At 50.9% G+C, this 18,568-nt stretch overlaps 9 protein-coding genes across 9 annotated transcripts; 8 read left to right on the top strand and 1 right to left on the bottom strand.

The window, feature by feature from the left end:
* Positions 1–1,867: 1,867 nt before the first annotated feature.
* N7489_009146 (uncharacterized protein) lies at positions 1,868–2,504 on the top strand (the record flags this gene model as incomplete). The annotated part of the gene is made up of 2 exons (XM_056714896.1): positions 1,868–2,262; positions 2,375–2,504. 2 exons carry the CDS (start codon positions 1,868–1,870, stop codon positions 2,502–2,504), a joined length of 525 nt encoding a protein of 174 aa, XP_056562518.1.
* Positions 2,505–4,215: 1,711 nt separating this feature from the next.
* Positions 4,216–5,100, top strand: N7489_009147 (uncharacterized protein; the record flags this gene model as incomplete). The annotated part of the gene is made up of 1 exon (XM_056714897.1): positions 4,216–5,100. One exon carries the CDS (start codon positions 4,216–4,218, stop codon positions 5,098–5,100), a length of 885 nt encoding a protein of 294 aa, XP_056562519.1.
* A 532-nt stretch (positions 5,101–5,632) lies between these two features.
* Positions 5,633–7,023, top strand: N7489_009148 (uncharacterized protein; the record flags this gene model as incomplete). Its single annotated transcript, XM_056714898.1, has 4 exons — positions 5,633–5,671; positions 5,725–5,826; positions 5,893–6,036; positions 6,097–7,023. 4 exons carry the CDS (start codon positions 5,633–5,635, stop codon positions 7,021–7,023), a joined length of 1,212 nt encoding a protein of 403 aa, XP_056562520.1.
* Positions 7,024–7,896: 873 nt separating this feature from the next.
* On the top strand, positions 7,897–8,701 carry N7489_009149 (uncharacterized protein; the record flags this gene model as incomplete). Its single annotated transcript, XM_056714899.1, has 2 exons — positions 7,897–7,999; positions 8,049–8,701. 2 exons carry the CDS (start codon positions 7,897–7,899, stop codon positions 8,699–8,701), a joined length of 756 nt encoding a protein of 251 aa, XP_056562521.1.
* A 1,487-nt stretch (positions 8,702–10,188) lies between these two features.
* N7489_009150 (uncharacterized protein) lies at positions 10,189–11,094 on the top strand (the record flags this gene model as incomplete). The annotated part of the gene is made up of 1 exon (XM_056714900.1): positions 10,189–11,094. One exon carries the CDS (start codon positions 10,189–10,191, stop codon positions 11,092–11,094), a length of 906 nt encoding a protein of 301 aa, XP_056562522.1.
* A 1,044-nt stretch (positions 11,095–12,138) lies between these two features.
* On the top strand, positions 12,139–13,511 carry N7489_009151 (uncharacterized protein; the record flags this gene model as incomplete). The annotated part of the gene is made up of 3 exons (XM_056714901.1): positions 12,139–12,436; positions 12,506–12,745; positions 12,844–13,511. The coding sequence occupies 3 exons, from the start codon at positions 12,139–12,141 to the stop codon at positions 13,509–13,511; spliced, it is 1,206 nt and encodes a 401-aa protein (XP_056562523.1).
* Positions 13,512–14,449: 938 nt separating this feature from the next.
* On the top strand, positions 14,450–15,280 carry med8 (RNA polymerase II mediator complex subunit MED8; the record flags this gene model as incomplete). The annotated part of the gene is made up of 2 exons (XM_056714902.1): positions 14,450–14,574; positions 14,668–15,280. The coding sequence occupies 2 exons, from the start codon at positions 14,450–14,452 to the stop codon at positions 15,278–15,280; spliced, it is 738 nt and encodes a 245-aa protein (XP_056562524.1).
* A 192-nt stretch (positions 15,281–15,472) lies between these two features.
* On the bottom strand, positions 15,473–16,429 carry N7489_009153 (putative monosaccharide-P-dolichol utilization protein; the record flags this gene model as incomplete). Its single annotated transcript, XM_056714903.1, has 2 exons — positions 15,473–15,739; positions 15,803–16,429. 2 exons carry the CDS (start codon positions 16,427–16,429, stop codon positions 15,473–15,475), a joined length of 894 nt encoding a protein of 297 aa, XP_056562525.1.
* Positions 16,430–16,603: 174 nt separating this feature from the next.
* Positions 16,604–18,199, top strand: cox10 (protoheme IX farnesyltransferase; the record flags this gene model as incomplete). Its single annotated transcript, XM_056714904.1, has 1 exon — positions 16,604–18,199. One exon carries the CDS (start codon positions 16,604–16,606, stop codon positions 18,197–18,199), a length of 1,596 nt encoding a protein of 531 aa, XP_056562526.1.
* Between the last annotated feature and the right edge of the window lie 369 nt (positions 18,200–18,568).

Below are 18,568 nucleotides of genomic sequence, written 5' to 3' on the forward strand. Positions count from 1 at the left end.
ATACTTCACAATCTCGCCTATCTCTATCACTTGTCGCATCGTTTCATTAAAAGCATTGTTTAGCATCTTCGTCCCTAAGGTTTCCCACCGAAGTTTTCCTCTTGACCCTTCTCAAGGGCGCCAAGGTTAGTTATCTGCTACTTCGTACATCTACCTAACAGGTGGATTGTACATCACACTAACCAAGTCTCACTACAGGTGGACCACGAGGCAGCAGAAGCCCTCAGCATTAACCAGCCTATGTCCCGGATGCGTTCCATCCGCCTCCAGCAGATGCACGGATTTAAGGCCGTGGGACACCGCCAGAAGAAGGCTTAGTAGTGCGATTCTTTTCGTGTATCCTCAGACCTCCATGTTGCTGTTCCTTGGTTTCTTAAGCCTTCCTCTACCAAGATCTCCAAAGCGACAGAAGCAAAGGTCTGTTATATCACATGTAGCTAGCGCGTGCTTTAGAATCTTATACTGACCCTTGTTTCCCGCAGTTTGAGTAAGAAGCAATCTGCAACGCACTCGGCAAGACGAAAGACGCCGTTCGCATGAAGATGAGTGGATTACTGAATGATATCGGGGAGTCACTGAAGGATCAAGAGCATTTGGCGTAAGACGTGCAACAGAGCACGAGGAAAGCTCTGCCAACCAAGGGGACGCCGACAACGTCAGCCAGGAAAGAAATGGCAGCGAGGAGGGCGTCCCAAAGTTGCCAAACTCCCCACGAAGCTACCTAACCGGCGCCGGTGTCTACCAGTTTAAACGTACTCCATCGACGCGTGCTTCCTGATTGTTACCATTATGTTGGAAGATATGGGGCTTTCTATGAGCGGGTGCTAAAAGATGGAGTAGAGATGGGCTGTTCCCATCGAAGAAGTCTCGCCTACATGCCCTGTCCTCCGCCCAACCATCCGAAAACAAAATGCACAATGGGCGAAAGAGAGAAACGCTGTCGGGGCAGAAGAAAAATCGCAGAATTCGAAGCTCCGCGTAATTAGTCTGCTACTTGACAATGCCTACCCACAAGCTGGGCACTCAGTCTACCGCCCACCTATGCTCCTTGCACCCCCCGTGCTCAGAGTCTCAAGCCCTACCCTTGCGCTGCTTGTTCCCCGCCACGAGGCGTCTCCGTTGACTACTCCGTCACGAGAATCGGAGCTGAAGGCAAAACAATCCCCAGAACCCTCCCAGCTGTCTGACGTAGGACCTCAAGCTATTGTGTATTGATGCCTAGGTTCCGAGGCATCGACCCCTCGTGTGTAGCCTAGATAGTTTGTATGGGAGCTCGATCCCTCTTCTCCCAATACAACTCTCTCATCTCTGCTTCTTTGGTCCCCACACCATAGTGTCCAGCGGAAGCTGCGCAATCAATCGTAGCGCGCCTCGTCAGAAATGTTGGCCGACCTAGGGCAGACGGAACGGGTACTCACAGACTGTCGATGGCCGATGCCAACGGACCGGCTTATAGCGACCTTTTTACCACATATGACCGGGCTCACGACCTAAACAATTGACCCAAAACGACGCTTTTATCTTTACTTAACATTTGGACCAGAGCAGCATACTTGCCACCATAAACAGGTTTCACATTTCTCTCACTTTGAATTTATTTGCGAGCCTCCCAATTACAACCCTCTTTCCAATTACAACCCCCCAACCAAGCTTCAATCATCCTTTTCTCACCTCACCACAGCACCATGGCAAGGCGTCCGACCAACCGGACAAAAGCCTGGTAAAGACGCTATCAAAAGCGCAAGTCCCGCAGACCTGGCATACGACCTAGCGGACGAGCTAACTGGGGTCTGGCGGCTGTCACATGGCCAGATTGATCTCTTGCAGTATCGCCAAGAGCGGTAAGATAAACTACACTTCTAGACAAATGGACCTCCTATTGAAGGAGTTCATTGAATTCTGCCGAGCGTACCTTGACGATCTGGTCGCAGCGTCCGACACGTTTGACGATCACGTGTATCATCTGACACTGCTCCTCGACGTCCTTGAGGAGCACGGCATTATGCTGGAGCCCAGGAAGGCCTACATCGCCTTCCCAGAGGTCTCGCTGCTCGGTCAACGCGTCGACGCCCTCGGGATGACCACCCCACAAGACAAAGATCAAGGCAATCGCCGGACTGGGTTTTCCACGCACCCTGGAAACCTACCTTGGCATGAACGGCGCATTACGCCAGTATGTGCCGCACTACGCCAAGAAGTCCGAACCACTACAGCTCCGCAAGACCGAGCTCCTACGAGGGAGCCCCATCAAGGGTCGCCCACGTAAGGACTGGTCCGTACGTACGGCATATCTACAATTTATACATTATGTCATTGCAAAGTCTCATGTGTTGCTCCATGCTTGGGTTACAGTATATGCTAACTCCCACTATAGCGCGGCCGATACCGAGGCCGCAATTGAGCTTCGGGACTCTGATCCTGCTGCCCGTGGCCGTTCCCGTGGCCGTCCCCATGGCCGTCGCCCCCACGCGGAGATTCTTGCCAGATACACCATCGACGCGTAAGCAAAGCTCACCCAAGAAAACGAAAAGTGGACAATGTTAGGCATCGACAGCCGGCCGACCTGGAACATCGACCATGTAACAACACAAACCCCCAGATGGGATTAAATCAAACCCATCCGCTCGAACGATGGCAGTGGACAAAGCGGCACGGTATTATTTACGGATATTCCTGCGACTCGGGGGCCCTCCATCTTTGCTTGTCTTGATGACGAGGAATTACCACAACGCTTTGACTCTCCTCAAGGTCTCTGGTGGATCTTGAAGCGAATGAATCCTAGAAGACTGACTCCTCGATAGGAAGTATCGCAAATTTTGGAACTCTTGCGACCACGTCCTTTGTCTCAAGATGCCTGCGCTGGTTCATAATTCCATTCAACGCTGGTTTTCAAAGTGCATTGGTGACTGGGAACGCAGCGGTCTGGTGATTCCGAGCACAAACTCATGCTCGAGTCTCTCAAGCAGATGAGCCTTCCCATTTCCGGGCGGCTCTTCTGCATTTTAGTGGCAGGAATGCCATTCTGTTCATTGATTGTTAGCTCTGGGAGTTGTAAACTCTCAAATTCATTCCGACGGGGTTGGAATAATGACCACAGGTGGACGTTTTGACCGTACTAAGTCTTGTTCGGGTTCTTGATGTATGCTGCATTAGCAAGTACATTAAGTACAGTTTCATATTAATGGGAATTTCTATAAATATCATTGATTAGCTTTGTTTGTGGTGTGTTACATTAAGCCTGCATATATATAGACCCTCGAAAGTAATTGCCCAGGAGGAAATTAACCAATGTAGAAGATACCAAATTGAACTCCAAAAATGAAAACTAACAGGACCCTTTCCATTATATATTCCAAACTGAAATGATCTGTCATAGTATACATTATGAAACAGTTAGGATAAAGATTAAACAAGATATGAAGAACATAAAGTGGATGAATACTTTCCAATCCTAATTTATGCAAGCTGCAAGCTAACGGAATGTGAATTGCCAGCTAATTGACACTATTTTAAGACCCGAAGCAGCTGATATGCGACCTAATTAAGGAACATTTGGACAATCCCCCCTGTCAAGCGCTGCAGATCTCTGCCACGGCGGTAACGCACAAGCCCTATTGGTCGGTGGCATCACAATCTACAATGAATGGGATCTCCAGCAGCTTCACACTTTTCTCCAAGTAGCGCCGTTCTGAGACCAAGCTTTATATCCGGACGCCTTCCGTTGAAAAATGATGTGTTTCTTCCTCTCCCAGTTTCAGACCGGCTTGACCACAGTCCCTGGTGGACTCGCGCTGCTTTGATTTGCTTTTGACCTGCTTTCTTTTGTTGTTTTTCAGCTTGCCTCCAGTGCTATTTGCAAGGATTCGGTTGGAGACCCCTCCATTTCCCCACGCGACCCTTGTTCGTCACCATCCTGGCTACTACCCAGTCCCCGGCCATATTACGTTTGTTACTGGATCATTACAGAAGGAGATAAAGGACATTTGAATTAAAGCCACCAAAGCCCTGTTTCTCTGCCAACCTGCATACTTGTCGGCTGGTACTCGTCACCTTTGCAGGTGCTGGTTAGAACGCATTAATACCCCCCCTGGCCTATACTTCTTCCCCCGCTCGATTATTACTCTCCTCCCGCTAGACGAATGTCACTTTTTGCTTCTGCTGGGGGCGATATCAGGGCAGAACGAGTCAATATCACACAAGCATCTCACACACATCATGGCGGGAATCGTCAACGGACCCCTTTCTCTCTTCCGCAAATCGGACTCTCCGAAACCTCTCCATGCTCGATGGGGGGATGTGTCCATCTCCGTGCCCACAGATGGCTCATGGAACCAGTACGACAATCCCCATCGACCCGTCAAAGAGAGATCAGCATACGGGCCTGGCTACGTACCCGGCTGTTCTCCACAAGACCCGACTCCCGGCCCACTGAACGAGGAGGACCCGGAAGACGACGCCAGAAGCGTATGCAGTGCGGCTTCAACAAGCTCACGGCGGAGCTCACTATCGCTTGGAAGCCTGCGACCGGGCCGGCTCTCCGTGCGTCTCGCGTCGCGTCCCAAACAACTGCGGGGCGAAACCCAGATAGAAAGAGACGCCCACCGCTCCGAGCAAAAGCGAAACGAGTTTGCATACCGACCAATCCAACAAGACTATACCTCCGAAGTAATCGAAAAGATCCAGCCCAGCAATCGCTTCAAGTACATTCCCACCAACGGACGCTATCTTCAACCAGGTACTGAGACTCCGCGCAGTCAATCTGTGAACTCGCCCCGCAGTCAGTCTGTGAACTCGCCCCGCAGCCCCCACTCGCGGCGCGGCTCGCTGTCCGAGTCTAGTGATCGGCGACACAGTGGTCGCGACCGTGATTCTTATACTCCCGCTGTCCGAGGCAGCACCTACTACGAGGAGGACCGTCGCAGTCTGCACTCTAGCAGTTTTCGTGATAGCTCGGATAGCTCTAGTTCGCGGCGGAATTACGGGCTGCCGCCTAGACGGCGCACGTCGGCTTTTCTTCCGGCTGATAGCAAGAGGGCTTCTTCAATCTCGAAGCCCATGACATTGGCTATGGTTCCCGACCCTGATGATCTTTACGAGTAATGGGTCCTATCCGTATTTCGGGTGATGCGTTTTTCTTTTATTGAGCATCATTGCACTGGTGTTGAGTGTTTTTAGCGGTTATTGGCCTTCTAATAGCACCTCAGAATGAACCATTTATTTACCTTTTCACTGTTTAGGCTGAGGCTTAAGAACCGTGGCCAGTAGTCCGCTGTGAGTTTCATTTAGATTTTGGGATGATGTTACTTCATTGTCGACCTTCCATGAATTTACTTAACGGCTTGCTCAATCGTGCCTAGCCCTCTAGTGGCGTGCTGATATACCTAGGTAACATTCCAATTGGTGGATTTTACCACCATTTCATCATGGAATCCAGGTGAAAGTGCTGCCAGGTATTTTCAAACGGGGCGATCTTGGAAATATCACCATGACGACATATCAACGTATTTTGCCGCAGCCAATAGAAACCCCCATACAGGAGCGGTTTGACTCGAATTTAATTGTCGAATTGAACATTGAAAGCATAGAACACTACTAAACAATCGAAACTCATCATCTCAGTATCATCTTGACCATGGCAGAAGCAGTAGTCCAACTTCGGTGCGGTGTCAAGGCAAGTACATGCTCTCCGGGTATCCTACATCAATACTAATTCTGGATTAATAGAACGACGGCTGGGGAAAGCAAGGAAAAGAATCGATTGCAGCTCAGCTGTGGTCTAAAACCCCAAACAATGGACCAATTGACGACTCACAGCATTATTCGGAAGTAAGCTAAGCTTCTCGAAATTATTAATTGACTACTATAAGCACAGTCATATTAACCCTTGAGCAGATGTGGATGGGTACGTACCCTTCAAATCCATCTTACTTGCTTTCCACGGGAGAACACCTCGGGGAGTATCTGAAAAAGCACCCCGAGCTAGTGGGCAAGTCCGTCCACGACCGATGGGGTCCGGAGATCCCATTTCTACCGAAGGCAAGCGAAAAGGCCAAGAATTATAGTGTGTCACCACATAGATAACTAACCCTATTCCAGATTCTATCTTTCAGCAAAGCACTGCCCCTGCAAATCCATCCAGATCTGAAGCTCGCCGCACAACTGAACAAAGAACACCCCGAAAAGTATGGCGACACAATGCACAAGCCAGAGATCGCAATTGCACTCTCCAAATTCGAGCTCTTCGCCGGCTGGAAACCCCTGAAAGACATTGAAGCGCTATTCAAGCTGAACCATCTGTCGAAATACATCCCCAAGTCGGGGGAATTCAACGACGAGACCCTCCGCCAAGTATGCAAGGCTCTACTCAGCGCTCCAGCAAAGGAAGTCGAACAGACAAGCAAAGACCTACAAGCCATCCCGGAATCCCAATTCGGCGCATACACCTACATCCCCGGCCTACTGGCCCGTCTGGCAAAGCAATACGGTGGAGGCGACAACGGAAACCTGGTCTCCGCCCTGCTGATGAACTACATGACGCTGGGACCGGGAGATTCCGTCTTCGTTCCCGCTGATAGCATCCACGCCTACCTGGAAGGTGATATTGTGGAGTGCATGGCACGGTCAGACAACGTCATCAACACGGGGTTCTGTCCGGCCGCAGAGCGCGACAGCGTCGAGTTGTTCGGGCAGGCTCTCACCTTTGTACCGCATAATTCGCAGGATGCGCTGCTGCCTCGTAGGAAGAGTGACAAGGGCATGCATGGCAAGACGGATGTCTACGCACCTCCCATCAGTGAATTCTCGGTCTTGTGCACTGCTCTTGGCGCTGGGGAGAATGAGACGCACAAGGCCATTCTTGGGCCCAGTCTGTTGATTGTTACCAAGGGTTGTGGTCAGATGAAATTCCCTGGTAATCAAACTGCTGAGCTAAAGGAGGGATATGTTTTCTTTGTGGGGCAGGGTATTGCGTTGGATTTCGTGACTGACAAGGGCATGGCTCTTTATCGGGCGTATGCGGAGTAAAGGAGGCTCAGGTGGGGGTATTTGGTGACACATTTTTCGTGGAGGCAATGGGGGGGGGTAATAGATAGAAATTGTGTGATATTTCAAAACTCGAGAATTTTTGAAAAAAGATAATACGTTTGAAAATTGGGGATTGGAAGATTGAAGTAAGGCTTGCGTGGTCTGATATTGTTGTATGCGGGCGTCGAAGCCCTAACTGTAAGGTTTTCCAGATCTGGCAAGAGACTCGTCAGACACCCATCAGACCCTGCAGACCTCTAACCATCCTAGGCCGAGAAGCGGTGATGACCTGTTGATTTATACTTGCTGGAAGTACTCGGCACCGTGGTGTTGGATTAAACGGGGGATATCATTTGCTGATTGCGAGGCGCCATTGATGAACCAGTTAGCGTACGACAACTTTGTTGACGGCAAATGCATTAATGTGATTTGTGATTCGTTCAGCTGCAGCAGTTTTAATTTAGAAATTAAGGCGCATTTACAAGGTCTAGCCCGACGGATTAGCCCGCTTATGCAGGCTAATTGAACTAATGCTGGCTAATTTTGTCGCCGTTCGAATCTATCTATAGCTAATTGATACTATATTTATTTTCCTCGCGAGTCGCTCAAGATACCTTTGAAACAAGGGACCGTGTGTCAGGATGGCACTAAGCTTCGTTGATCCGTTTCAGGGTCTTATATATCTATATCCTCGCCGTTTCAAGGCGCGTTAGCATCGAACATTGGGGCTCAAATATATAGTCTTGCCGGTCTTAACACGTTGTGGTGGTCAAAATTGTCTTGACTTCAGTTCTTTGTTTACTTTGAATATACCTATACCCCGGATGTCCTCCCGAAAAACACGTCCTTGAATTATCCTTCGAATATTGGGCTATGTCAATCAATTCTTCTCTTGGCCCCCGCTCCGATAACTACTCTTCTCGCACCCCCGTCATTACCATTGGTGCAATAGCTGGCAGCCTCATCTTCCTAGCAAGTATGCAGCCTGAGCCGCAACCCTCCGAAAGCAAGCTAACCTAAACCAGTGGCTGGAAGCTTACTATATCTCTTTTCTCGCAAAGAACGGGCCAGAAGAAGAAACGCTCAACAACCCGATGATTTCTCCCCTCTCGAGCCGCCACCAGCCTATAAAACAGACGAACTAGGCACCTCCAGAGGTCTCCACTCCCAACCCCGGCCCTTGTCCTCCTTCGCGCCGGACTACGGTCGCCAGGCCCAGCACGCACAACAATACCAACAGCAACTCTCTCGCCCTTCATACGATCAACCCCCAGCATACCCCACACTGCCAACATATGATCCATCACGATACCAACCTATTCGGCCTACATCCATGGGGGGCGATATTAACGCCCACACCCATACGTATAACCCCTCCAATCATGCCAATCCACATCCTGGTCCCTCTTCCCGCCTGAGTGCAGTCCACTACAGTGATGCTAGATTATCCACGTCCAGACCTGTGTCAATGGTCGGTCATGGCCTTCTAATTGGGCCCGTAGCTGCTCCAACTAGGTCGAGGCATCAGGCAGCTATGCCACCTCCACCGGAGCAGAATAGCAGACAGGAACGCAGGGACAGGAGGGAGAGGAGTGTATCCGAGCCAATACCGTCGGGCCAGGCCGCCCCGAAACGACCTAAACCCGTCTTGTCGCGGCTGATCACCAATTTCCATTGAGATTGTGACAGTGGCTTGGGCTTGGTTTCTTGATTTTACGACTATCACGACATGGGCGCTTTCTCTTCGGAAAATGTGACTGGGGGTTGTATTTATTTGATTTGATTTCATTTGATTTATTCAATTTTCTTGAAAAATCAAACTTCTAAGTGGAAAGATTTTAAAGATTCTGTCATAGATGTTGATAAAGTACTGTAGATCGTTGGTGCCATGGGGATCTCCGTTCAATATCGATCGTCCCGAGCTTTTCCCTTTTCATACTCTCGGCGCCTACAAGAGCACCCAGCTCAAACGCCTCAAATCATGAGCTCCTAGTAATTTCTCTTTCAGGAACTGCACATTCTTTCAGGTACTTTGTGTACTCTGTACTTGGAGCTTTCCAAGACGCCCATGTACGCCAACTCGACAGTGAATATTGGTCCTCCAACTCCACACTCCACTTCAATGCAGGGATTCAGATGCGTCACAGTGAAACAGTGCTTTTTTGCGCCTTTTTTACGCGTTTTCGCCTTGAGAGGGGGCCTTTCCCCCTCTTTTAATCCCTGTCTTTCACCTGGCAATTTTCCTTTCTCGTCGCCGCCGGCAAATGACTGGTCAAGAAGAGGCTACTTCGATGTGTTCATCACGTCCTCGTTGCATCCGGACCCCTGAACTTACGGGATACACCTGCCAGTCGAATTGCCTGGCCCCAACTCATCCTCTATCAAGGGTCTTTGTTCTTGTGAGTGCAGATCACTAGACAAGCGCCATGCCAAGAACGACGAACTACGAAGATGCGTTGATACGGACACACTATATGCAAGCTATGGCCGACCCGCGTCAAATCCGTCAACGCAAGTTGACTGCGCCGCACCTAACAAGTGATTATCTATCTTGTTGAGAGCTAGGGGGAACAGGGATTGTAAATACCCCTCCCACATGCATTTTCTACGCACGCTGTAGCTATGTGAGCCTCTCATTTACGTCCGCCCGCCTGGATCCTTCAGCCGGTCAACTGTTGGCCCTGCAGTTCGCTCTTTTTTTTTTTTTTTTTGTTTCCCTCGAAGCGCTGTTGTTTCTGCGAGAGACAGAATTGTCTGGATTCCTAGGTTCCGCCCCGGGGGCCACCACCAGAGGGGTTGTACCAGATCACCGGGTTCTTTCCCGGGTCTCTAATCACTCGCTGGGTCACCAACTCCATCCCCGTCAGGCACTTTGTTCAGAAGATCTTCGCTCTTCTTGGTCACCAACGGACATGCAGTGGTTGGCTCGTGCGCCTCTATGGACATCTTGTTTTGATATAACTTCAACACACGCGGGCAATCTGCCCCGGCCACCTTCTCTCTGTCTATCTTTGTTTCTCGGCCGTGCCTGACTTGTCGCATTTCGCCTTGAGGAGAGAGCCCATGTGGGGATTTTGATAAGTTCTGAGATGAGCACAGCCCTAGGGAGTGATTTGTCCTCCCTTCGGTAAATTTGACCCCCCAACGCGTCACTCCCCAGTCCACATGAAAGATTGGTTGAAGGCCATGGCGACTTTCATGAAGAAGTTCAAAAGAAAGCGCAGAGTGTCCACAGAACTTCACTCTCGCTGGGGTGATGTTTCTATCACTTATCCCACACAAGGGTCCTGGAACCAGTGGAATCAATCTTCTGGTGTCGTCGCCAATGCACCGAGGGAAGACATACAGTCTGAAGAAAATCAATCATATCCCCCAGCTGGCTCATTACGACAGGCGAGTTCCAGCGCCTCGAGCAGACGATCGCGAAGCATGGGTCCCCGAGAATACCAAGTGGTGGAACCGCCATCCTTTCCAACTGGGTATTTCGATCAAAACATACGGCGTCGCGTTGGAGATAGAGATGTCCACACACCGCCAGCTCATACACCACCAAGTCAAGGGCTCGGTCTTGGTGATCTGGGGCGTGGGCCAAATCGCCGACACTCAAGCTCTATTATCCATGACGATTGCACCTCCGATGAATCCTGCGACGAAGAAGACGAAGAAGAAGAACGAGATACTATGGGCCCACGAATTAAGTTAAGCCCTCCAGAATACGGCACGGGAGATATGTCGCACACAGCACGCGACGATCCCGAAGATTTTGACATCCCAGCCAAGTCTCCCCCACTCTCGGTGACTTCACGCATGCGCCGTTGCAGCCTCCAAAGCTGTGCAACAGAACCCGCTGCATCTATATCCGGTGGCACCAACTCGAGACGAACGAGCGTTACCGCTGCGTCTTCTACCTCTGCTCCCTCTATGCCACCTTCTACACCTCGCGTTGCATATAACACCCAAAAGCAACCTCCATTCCCGGAGAAACGATACCCTCCCCGTACAAAACATCGGGAACCTGAGTCTGCACCTCGACAGGAAATGGTGCCTTCCTATGATGAGCTCTATGGTTGATATGTCCTGAACAAACTATGTTCAACTAGAAGTCTATATCTGGTGGTTTTTTTTTTCTTTTTTTATTGTTACATTTCTTTGGGGGGCGACCAATCGGTCTTGTTCGAGTCAGTCTTTTTCGAAAGCCCTGTAGTCGCCCGTTGGACTGGATTTGCCTCAATTTTATTATTAATTTTGCATTATGGCGGTTTTATTTGCAATTACAGTTATTCCGTACAATTATCTGATCAGAATGTTGAGGAAATTTACATGTACGTCTGTACGTCTTCACCGAGCAAGGTGTACTTGGACCCTTTTTACTTCAAAGTCCCGGAGTCCTGTCTCTCCCGGCCCTAGCAAGAGGGGCTTCCCTTGGCAGATCAAAACCTCAATACTTTTCTCACTCTTTTTCCAGTCGGGAGATGCCGATACCCGTTTCCAACAAATGGCTGGATATTGCGACTTTGCTCAGATGAGGGGGTGAACCTGCGCCCGTGCATTATGCAGACGGTATCACAGTCACAACCGCTCTCACCAATCAAGCGCCAGGGTCCATCACACTCTGTGCGCCTGCAGCATATCCACTGAAAGCAGGATGACGGGGTGATCACTCCATCCACACCAACCATCCCCCGATTGCCCAGCCAGGGTGCCGTCACCAACCAGCCTGTAAGCGGCGTTCTCTAAGCGCCGAGGACCAACACTGGGAGGAAGAGAATGTGCTTGATTCGACCGGCGCATCCATTCCGTTGCTTCGCCCAAGCACTAGTAACTTTGCAGGTGCTTGGATTGTGCATCACTTCCCTGTTCTGAGAGCTCCTGCGACTGAATTACTCCACCTGGCCGTCACATCCAATACGGAACGGAGCGTGAGCTGCTCGCAGTGAAAAAAAGAAGCTTTCCCGCCCCGAGCAATCTCTTACGATCCTGAGTTACTATTTTGCCGTTTCTCATGCGAACGTGAGATTCATCTATCCGGCACTCTGCCTACTATACTCCCACCTCATCCTTGGCGGTCGCTGTAAGAACAGAAGCTGTCGGACTCTCTGTTCACTCCGGCTCATCATGCTCGGGTTAAGTGACGGCAGTTCAAGATCCTCCAGGATGCTGGCCCTTTTCCTGGCTGTGATTTTGCTGAATAGCCCAACTCCAGTGGTTTTCGGATTGAAAACCACACAGGGTTCGCCCTGTGCGGACGTGTGCGGTACCACGGCCAATACTACATCTTCCGAGATTGCGTGTTTGGATCATTCGTTCAATCAAACATCAGTAGGGAAAAGTTTCAAAAACTGCATCTCCTGTCAGTTAGACAGCGATTTCCACGATCAAAACACTGGCGAGTCGGACGTCAACTGGGGCCTCTGTATGTTGTATCACCCTTCCAGAAATCGCAGATTGTGCTTTGTGGCTCAGACCTAACCAATCGAACCAGATAACCTGCGCTATGCCTTTTCAACCTGTGTGTTTGGATCTCCAGACTCGATTTCCAATGTCTCGTCCCCGTGCCCCGTCGCATGCGATGGCGTGCGTTTAGCAGTCGAAACCCATATTGAAGACCCAGACACATCGAATCTGAACTCATGGTGTGAAACCCCGTCGTTCGCAGATAACGTCGTCAACACCTGCGAGTTCTGCTACAACTTGACAAGCTCGCAAGTTTACATGGCAAACTGTACGTATGCCCTGCAACCCATTCCTGTATCCATGATATCAGCAAATCCCAAGCTCAAATGCTGAAGAAAACCACAACTAACCATCATTCCAATCCAGTCCTCGAGTCTATCCGCTACAACTGCCATTTCAAGACAGAAACGGGCAAGACTTTCGACATAGCCCCAACAAGAATCTTCAGCCAATCCCTCCTCCCCTCAAGTCTGTCGCTCGAAACGCCCGGCACAGACTCCTCAAACCTGAACCTGGGAGTGGTGATCGCCGTGCCGATCGTAGGATTCCTCATCCTCGTCTCGGCGCTCACAGTATGTTGCTTCTTCTTCATCCGGCACCGACGCAAGAAGGCCCGTCGGAACCGCAACGCGCCTAATATGTACAACAACTGGAGCGGTGTAGCGCCGACTAGCGCACAGCAGCAGCAAGCCTGGGCTGAGCAGCAGATGTATAATTCCGGCGGGTATGGGCACGGGTCAGGCTTTGGGTTTGTTGATAATGATGGCCGCGGACAGGAGCTTGCGTATGGCCATGGCCAGGACCAACGTTACCAAAGCCAACAGTACCAGCAGCACTTCCAAGGTCAAGATAAGTCGGGTTTCTCGCAGGATATTATTGAAGAGCCTGCTCAACAGCAGTACCAGCAGCAGCATGCTCAGGTTCCTGCTCATGCCCAGACCTTCAACCCAGATCAGAAGGGCCAGCATGCTCAGGTTTCCGTCCACCCTCAGGTCTTTGACCCGGACCGAAAGGATCCTCGGCAGTGGCAGTAATTGTGACAACTGTACCTGGTTGTGTCTACTTGTTACTGTATAGCATTGGTGAAATGTCTGTGGATAACAGAGTCAGTTGTGGCTTGGATGTAATGAGATCAGGATATCAGCTCACCTCATTGTTGACGGCGTTTGGGTTTCTTGTTTCTTGTTTTACGGAGTTCAGCTCCAGGATCGCCTCAATATATCCCCGACATCTTGCAATGTCTGCATGTTATAGTCCAATGGAAGAAAAGTGTCTAGCACAGAAAATTCTCCGTAAAAGATAATGAGATAGACACAGCAGTACAGCATAAAATTCACCGAGAAGGGTCCACGGGTGGGAAGAGGACTTATGTATCCATCGTCAACCCCCTCTATCACCTATATATACACACATGACTGGTCCGAAAATAGCATCAGCAAGCCCAGGAATTGCAACGGGATAAGGCAGGCCTTCGCAAGCTAAACTGTCGAATAATACGAGAAGATCGGCTACAGAACCTCCAGGCGACAGCGTTTTGTGTTCCAGCGTCGCTGCAGATTGGCTCGGCCGTTCTGCAGGCGTTTCAGCACGCACCGCCAAGGGTCTAAAGGTCCAATGGGAGATGGGAAGTCGATCTTGAAGTTATTTTTGGAGTTGTAGACTGTGGTAATTTTATGCGATTGAGCGTGGGGGTGTTGGAGGGCTTGGTGTTTGGTGCCTGGTGGCTGGTTGACATCTGTAACTTGACCGTTACTTGTGCACCTGAACACTCCGTATATTGATCTGGTATAGATCCTATATGGATCTATAAACTAGAAGAGACCAATTTCAGGAATATACTAATTTCAGACATGATTGAGGAAAGTAGATGAAAATTAAGTAAGAGAAGTCAGAAACCCTCGGACGTTCTACAACACTTTATCTTATCCCCTCACGTTGGAGCTCTTTGACCTTTCCAAGCTTTCAACCAGCCATGTCCAATCTCACCCAAGAACAAATTAAAGTCCTCGAGCAGTCGCGTCAACGTCTCGTGCAGCTCACACGCTCACTAGGCTCGCTGATCGCAAGTCTAAACCAAAGCGACCCTCTTCCGCCGTGGTAAGAGCTCTACCATCCTCCAAGCCATTCCCCAAGCAGCCAACAGCAACAGCCTTGGAAGTACCCTGGTCCCTCAAACTAACCAAAAACCAGGACATCCCTCCAATCCCAAGCAAGCATCATCTCCAACAACCTCATCAGCGTCTCCGACCAACTCTCCGACCAACGCGACCTCCTCTCCAACTTAGTCGCCTACCCAGGGCCAGAATACCCAGGCCGAACACAAGCGAACACTCTCGAACAACTCCTCCGCACAAAACTCGATCCCCGCGTCGAAGACTGGGTTGCGCGCGGCCGTGCAGCCGGCACAGAGTCCACAGGGCCGTCCAATTTCTCCGACCCCGATGCCGCGTACAAGCCGCTGAGCGACGCACAGCTCGCGGAGCTGTGGGAATGGGCGCCGCTGGAGGCGAATCAGGAAGCGCGGCGGAGGAACTGGGGTGGGAATTTTACGCTTGAGGAGCGTGAGGCTGGGATTGAGAATGTTGTTACTGGGTTGAGGAGGCAGTTGGAGGATGATGATGGGGAGGAAGAGAGCGAGGGTGAAGAGGAGGATGGGGAGGAGATGGATGTTGTTGGCGTTCATCGGAAGCCTGGTGCTGCTGAGTTCGAGTACAATATTGCTCCTCATCACCCGCATCCGGTGCAGCCGTTCGTGCCCTTGGATCTGATTTTGAGATATATGACTACTGGGCGCATGCCGTAGTCTTGGTGTCTCTAGGGAATTGATAGTCTTGACTCAGGACATGTGGTCTGTGTTTACTGTTCTACTTGGTCCAGGGTTTTCCAAGAATACACCTTCTCGTAGCTCATTGTGCGGATTGCATGGTTCCAAAAACGGTATTGATATTATTTAACCAAACCGAAAAGAAGCGAAGGCGAGCAACAACTGAGCTATCTAACCCCGTCGGCGGGTGGTGGGGGTCTTTACACCAGGTCTGGGAGACGCTCCCGTGGTCTGGGCTGTCGGTGCCTTTTCGACTGCCTTTGCGCGAGGAGCAGCTTTCTGCTTGGGCGCTGGGGCATTCCAGTACCAGAGCATCTGGAGCGCAAGGATCACATTAAGAGTGAAACCGCCAATGAAGCCGTAGAGGATGAACTTGTCGTCAACTTCCTGGAGGGTTGTGAAGATTCGGGATAGGGAGCCGATGAGGTAGTTGAACACCTGGTTAGAAGAAGCAATTAGTGTCTGAACTGAGATCGTATTAAAAACCAAAGGGAATCGTACCGTGAATGCGCTAAGCTGTCCGGTTCCTCCCTCGCGCCAGATGGTATAGATTTGAGGCGCCTTGCTAGCAACACCCAGAGCACCCGCACCAGCCTGTAGGTAGGCCATGGTCTGCATATCCACAAGATTCTGGTCGAACAACAGCGCATAAACGCTGGCAGCTACGACAGCAATGAAAGCCGCGGCGGCAGCGGAACGTCCGGCATAGTTCAGGACCAGAACACCGATAGCGATATCCTGGACTGCAATGAGAGCGGTCTCGCCATAGGTGCTGAATGGGAACTGGTTGCGCACGCCGTAGGAGAGGGTGATGAGCAAGCTGGCGGTTTCGAGGGCGTACGAGACGAATGAGACACCGGCCGATGAGCGGGAGTTGATCAGCTTCAGAATCTGCGGGATTTTGACGACTGCACTGGCACCGACGATGGCAATACCGAGAGCCTTGGATATGGCGAGAGATGTGCAGGCAGGGTCCTTAGTGACATCGAGGTCGACCAACAGTGCGCCGTGGCAAGACTTCCCAATCAAGGACACAACGGCATCGTGCACTGGCTCGGGGATGGCCGAGACAATAGGCGCCAAATAAGGCTGAAGAGGGGTGATCACTGAGGTCTGAAGGGTATCCATTTTGACTGTGGATAATCACCAGAAAAGAAAAGAAAAAAACAGTGGTGGAGATCAGGCAATGTCTAGAAGAACAATTTGTTGACATTCCCAAGGTGAACGGATGTGGCCCGTGCACCGCCGGGGAAATTCAACTTCTCTCGTTCTCTTTTCTTCCTTCTGCATGACCGACCCGCCATGATCCCTCTGCGGCCATCCCTTCTACGGAGGCCTCGAGAGGCGCTTGTGTGCTCACAATGTCTCTTCGGGCCTCGTTCTGTGCGCCCCGAGGCCATTCGGGGGTTCCTATCATCCTCGAAACGGCGGACCGGGATTGCGGATGACCAGTCCCCTTCGGTATTCCACAAATCATATTTCTCGGCCAATCGATTGAACGACGGGTCAAGTAGCAAAGGCGGCTTGCTGTCTCTTGCGTCCTCCGACGTGAAAAGCAAATCAAACGTTTCATCTCCCGACGATTCGCACGTCAGTCAGGTCAATTCATCTGCAACAGCGCCGTCCGCCACGATTGCGACGGAAGCAACATCAGAACTACCACATCGGCGGCGGAAGCGCTTGAAGGAGGAAAACAATGCAACCGGAAAACCAGAACCCAGCCTCCCACTGGACGCCTCGGCGCAATTGTCGAACTTCTCATCCACACTCCCCACCACCTCCCTGCGCCGCAAGTTGGCTGCGTATCTCGCCCTGACGAAACCGCGACTCTCCTTCTTGATCGTCCTCACAACCACCTCTGCATACGGAATGTACCCAATTTCGTCCCTGCTCACTCTCGACCCGGCCATGACCCCACTTCCTACACTTTCGACCTCGACCCTAACCTTTATATACCTGACGGCGGGCACATTCTTGTCTTGTTGCAGCGCCAATACACTGAACATGATGTTCGAACCGAAATTCGACGCACTCATGTCCCGGACGCGTAATCGTCCTATCGTTCGCGGACTTGTCTCGCGCCGGGCAGCTCTGCTCTTCGCGATTGGCACCGCCGTCACGGGCCTTTCACTCCTTTATATCGGGACTAACCCGACAACTACCGCCCTATCCGCCGCCAACATTTTCCTATATGCCTTTGTATATACACCATTGAAGCGAATGCACGTAATCAATACCTGGGTTGGCGCGGTTGTTGGTGGTATCCCACCGCTGATGGGATGGATCGCCGCGGCAGGCCAGACAGCGACGATTGGCCATGACTCATGGCGCGACATGCTCTTCAGCGAAGAGAGCATTGGTGGATGGCTGCTGGGTGGAATCTTGTTCGCCTGGCAATTCCCCCATTTCAACGCCCTGTCCCATCTGATCCGCGATGAGTATAAAGCAGCCGGCTATAGGATGCTATGCTGGGTGAACCCAGCTCGCAGTGCTCGGGTTGCTCTGCGCTACTCTATTCTGATGTTCCCTATCTCCTTTGGTCTTTGGTGGGTCAATGTCGTCGGACATGGTTTCCTTGTCGGTAGCACTGTCGCCAATGGCTGGCTGGTCCGCGAGGCCTACCGCTTCTACCAACATCAGGGCGCGAACGGCACTGCACGTGGCCTCTTCTGGGCCAGTATCTGGCAACTGCCTATTCTCCTGGTTGGCGGCCTAGTGACCAAGAAGGGTCTCTGGGATGGCGTTTGGAGGAACATATTCGGACAATCCGACGAAGAGGATGAGGAGTATCTGTACTACGAGGATGAAGAAGAGGTTGAAGGCGAGAAGGCTAAGCTCCAAAATGCCGCATCAACCCGTGCACCTTCAACCCGGACAAGTACTTTGTCTACTGTATGAAAGTGTACCACAAGTCTCTCGTGCTGGATACATTCTAGTTTCATCCATCTCACCGGGGTGTCTCGCCTTGTCTACTCGGAGCACATTTTTGTTCTGGGATTTTGTCTTATACAGCGGTTTGGAGTGGCGTTTCTTTTTTGACTTTGTATAACACCTCTCCTATATGGAATCCATACAGATCTTTTCCTTCTTTTCTTCTTCTTCGTTTTTTTCTTTTTTACCTGCATTTTGACGGAATACCATAATACAAGCTACTTCCCTTGGACCCAAATCTGACCGGCTACGCATTCTCATGTCTACTTATTGAAACAGAACTCAGCAGGTGGACGCATTAACATCGATTCCCCCAATTATACAACCAAAACCAAA

The sequence above is a fragment of the Penicillium chrysogenum genome, assembly GCF_028827035.1.
Source record: "Penicillium chrysogenum strain IBT 35668 chromosome Unknown utg000005l_segment0_segment0, whole genome shotgun sequence".
NCBI classification, from domain to species: Eukaryota; Fungi; Ascomycota; class Eurotiomycetes; order Eurotiales; family Aspergillaceae; genus Penicillium; species Penicillium chrysogenum.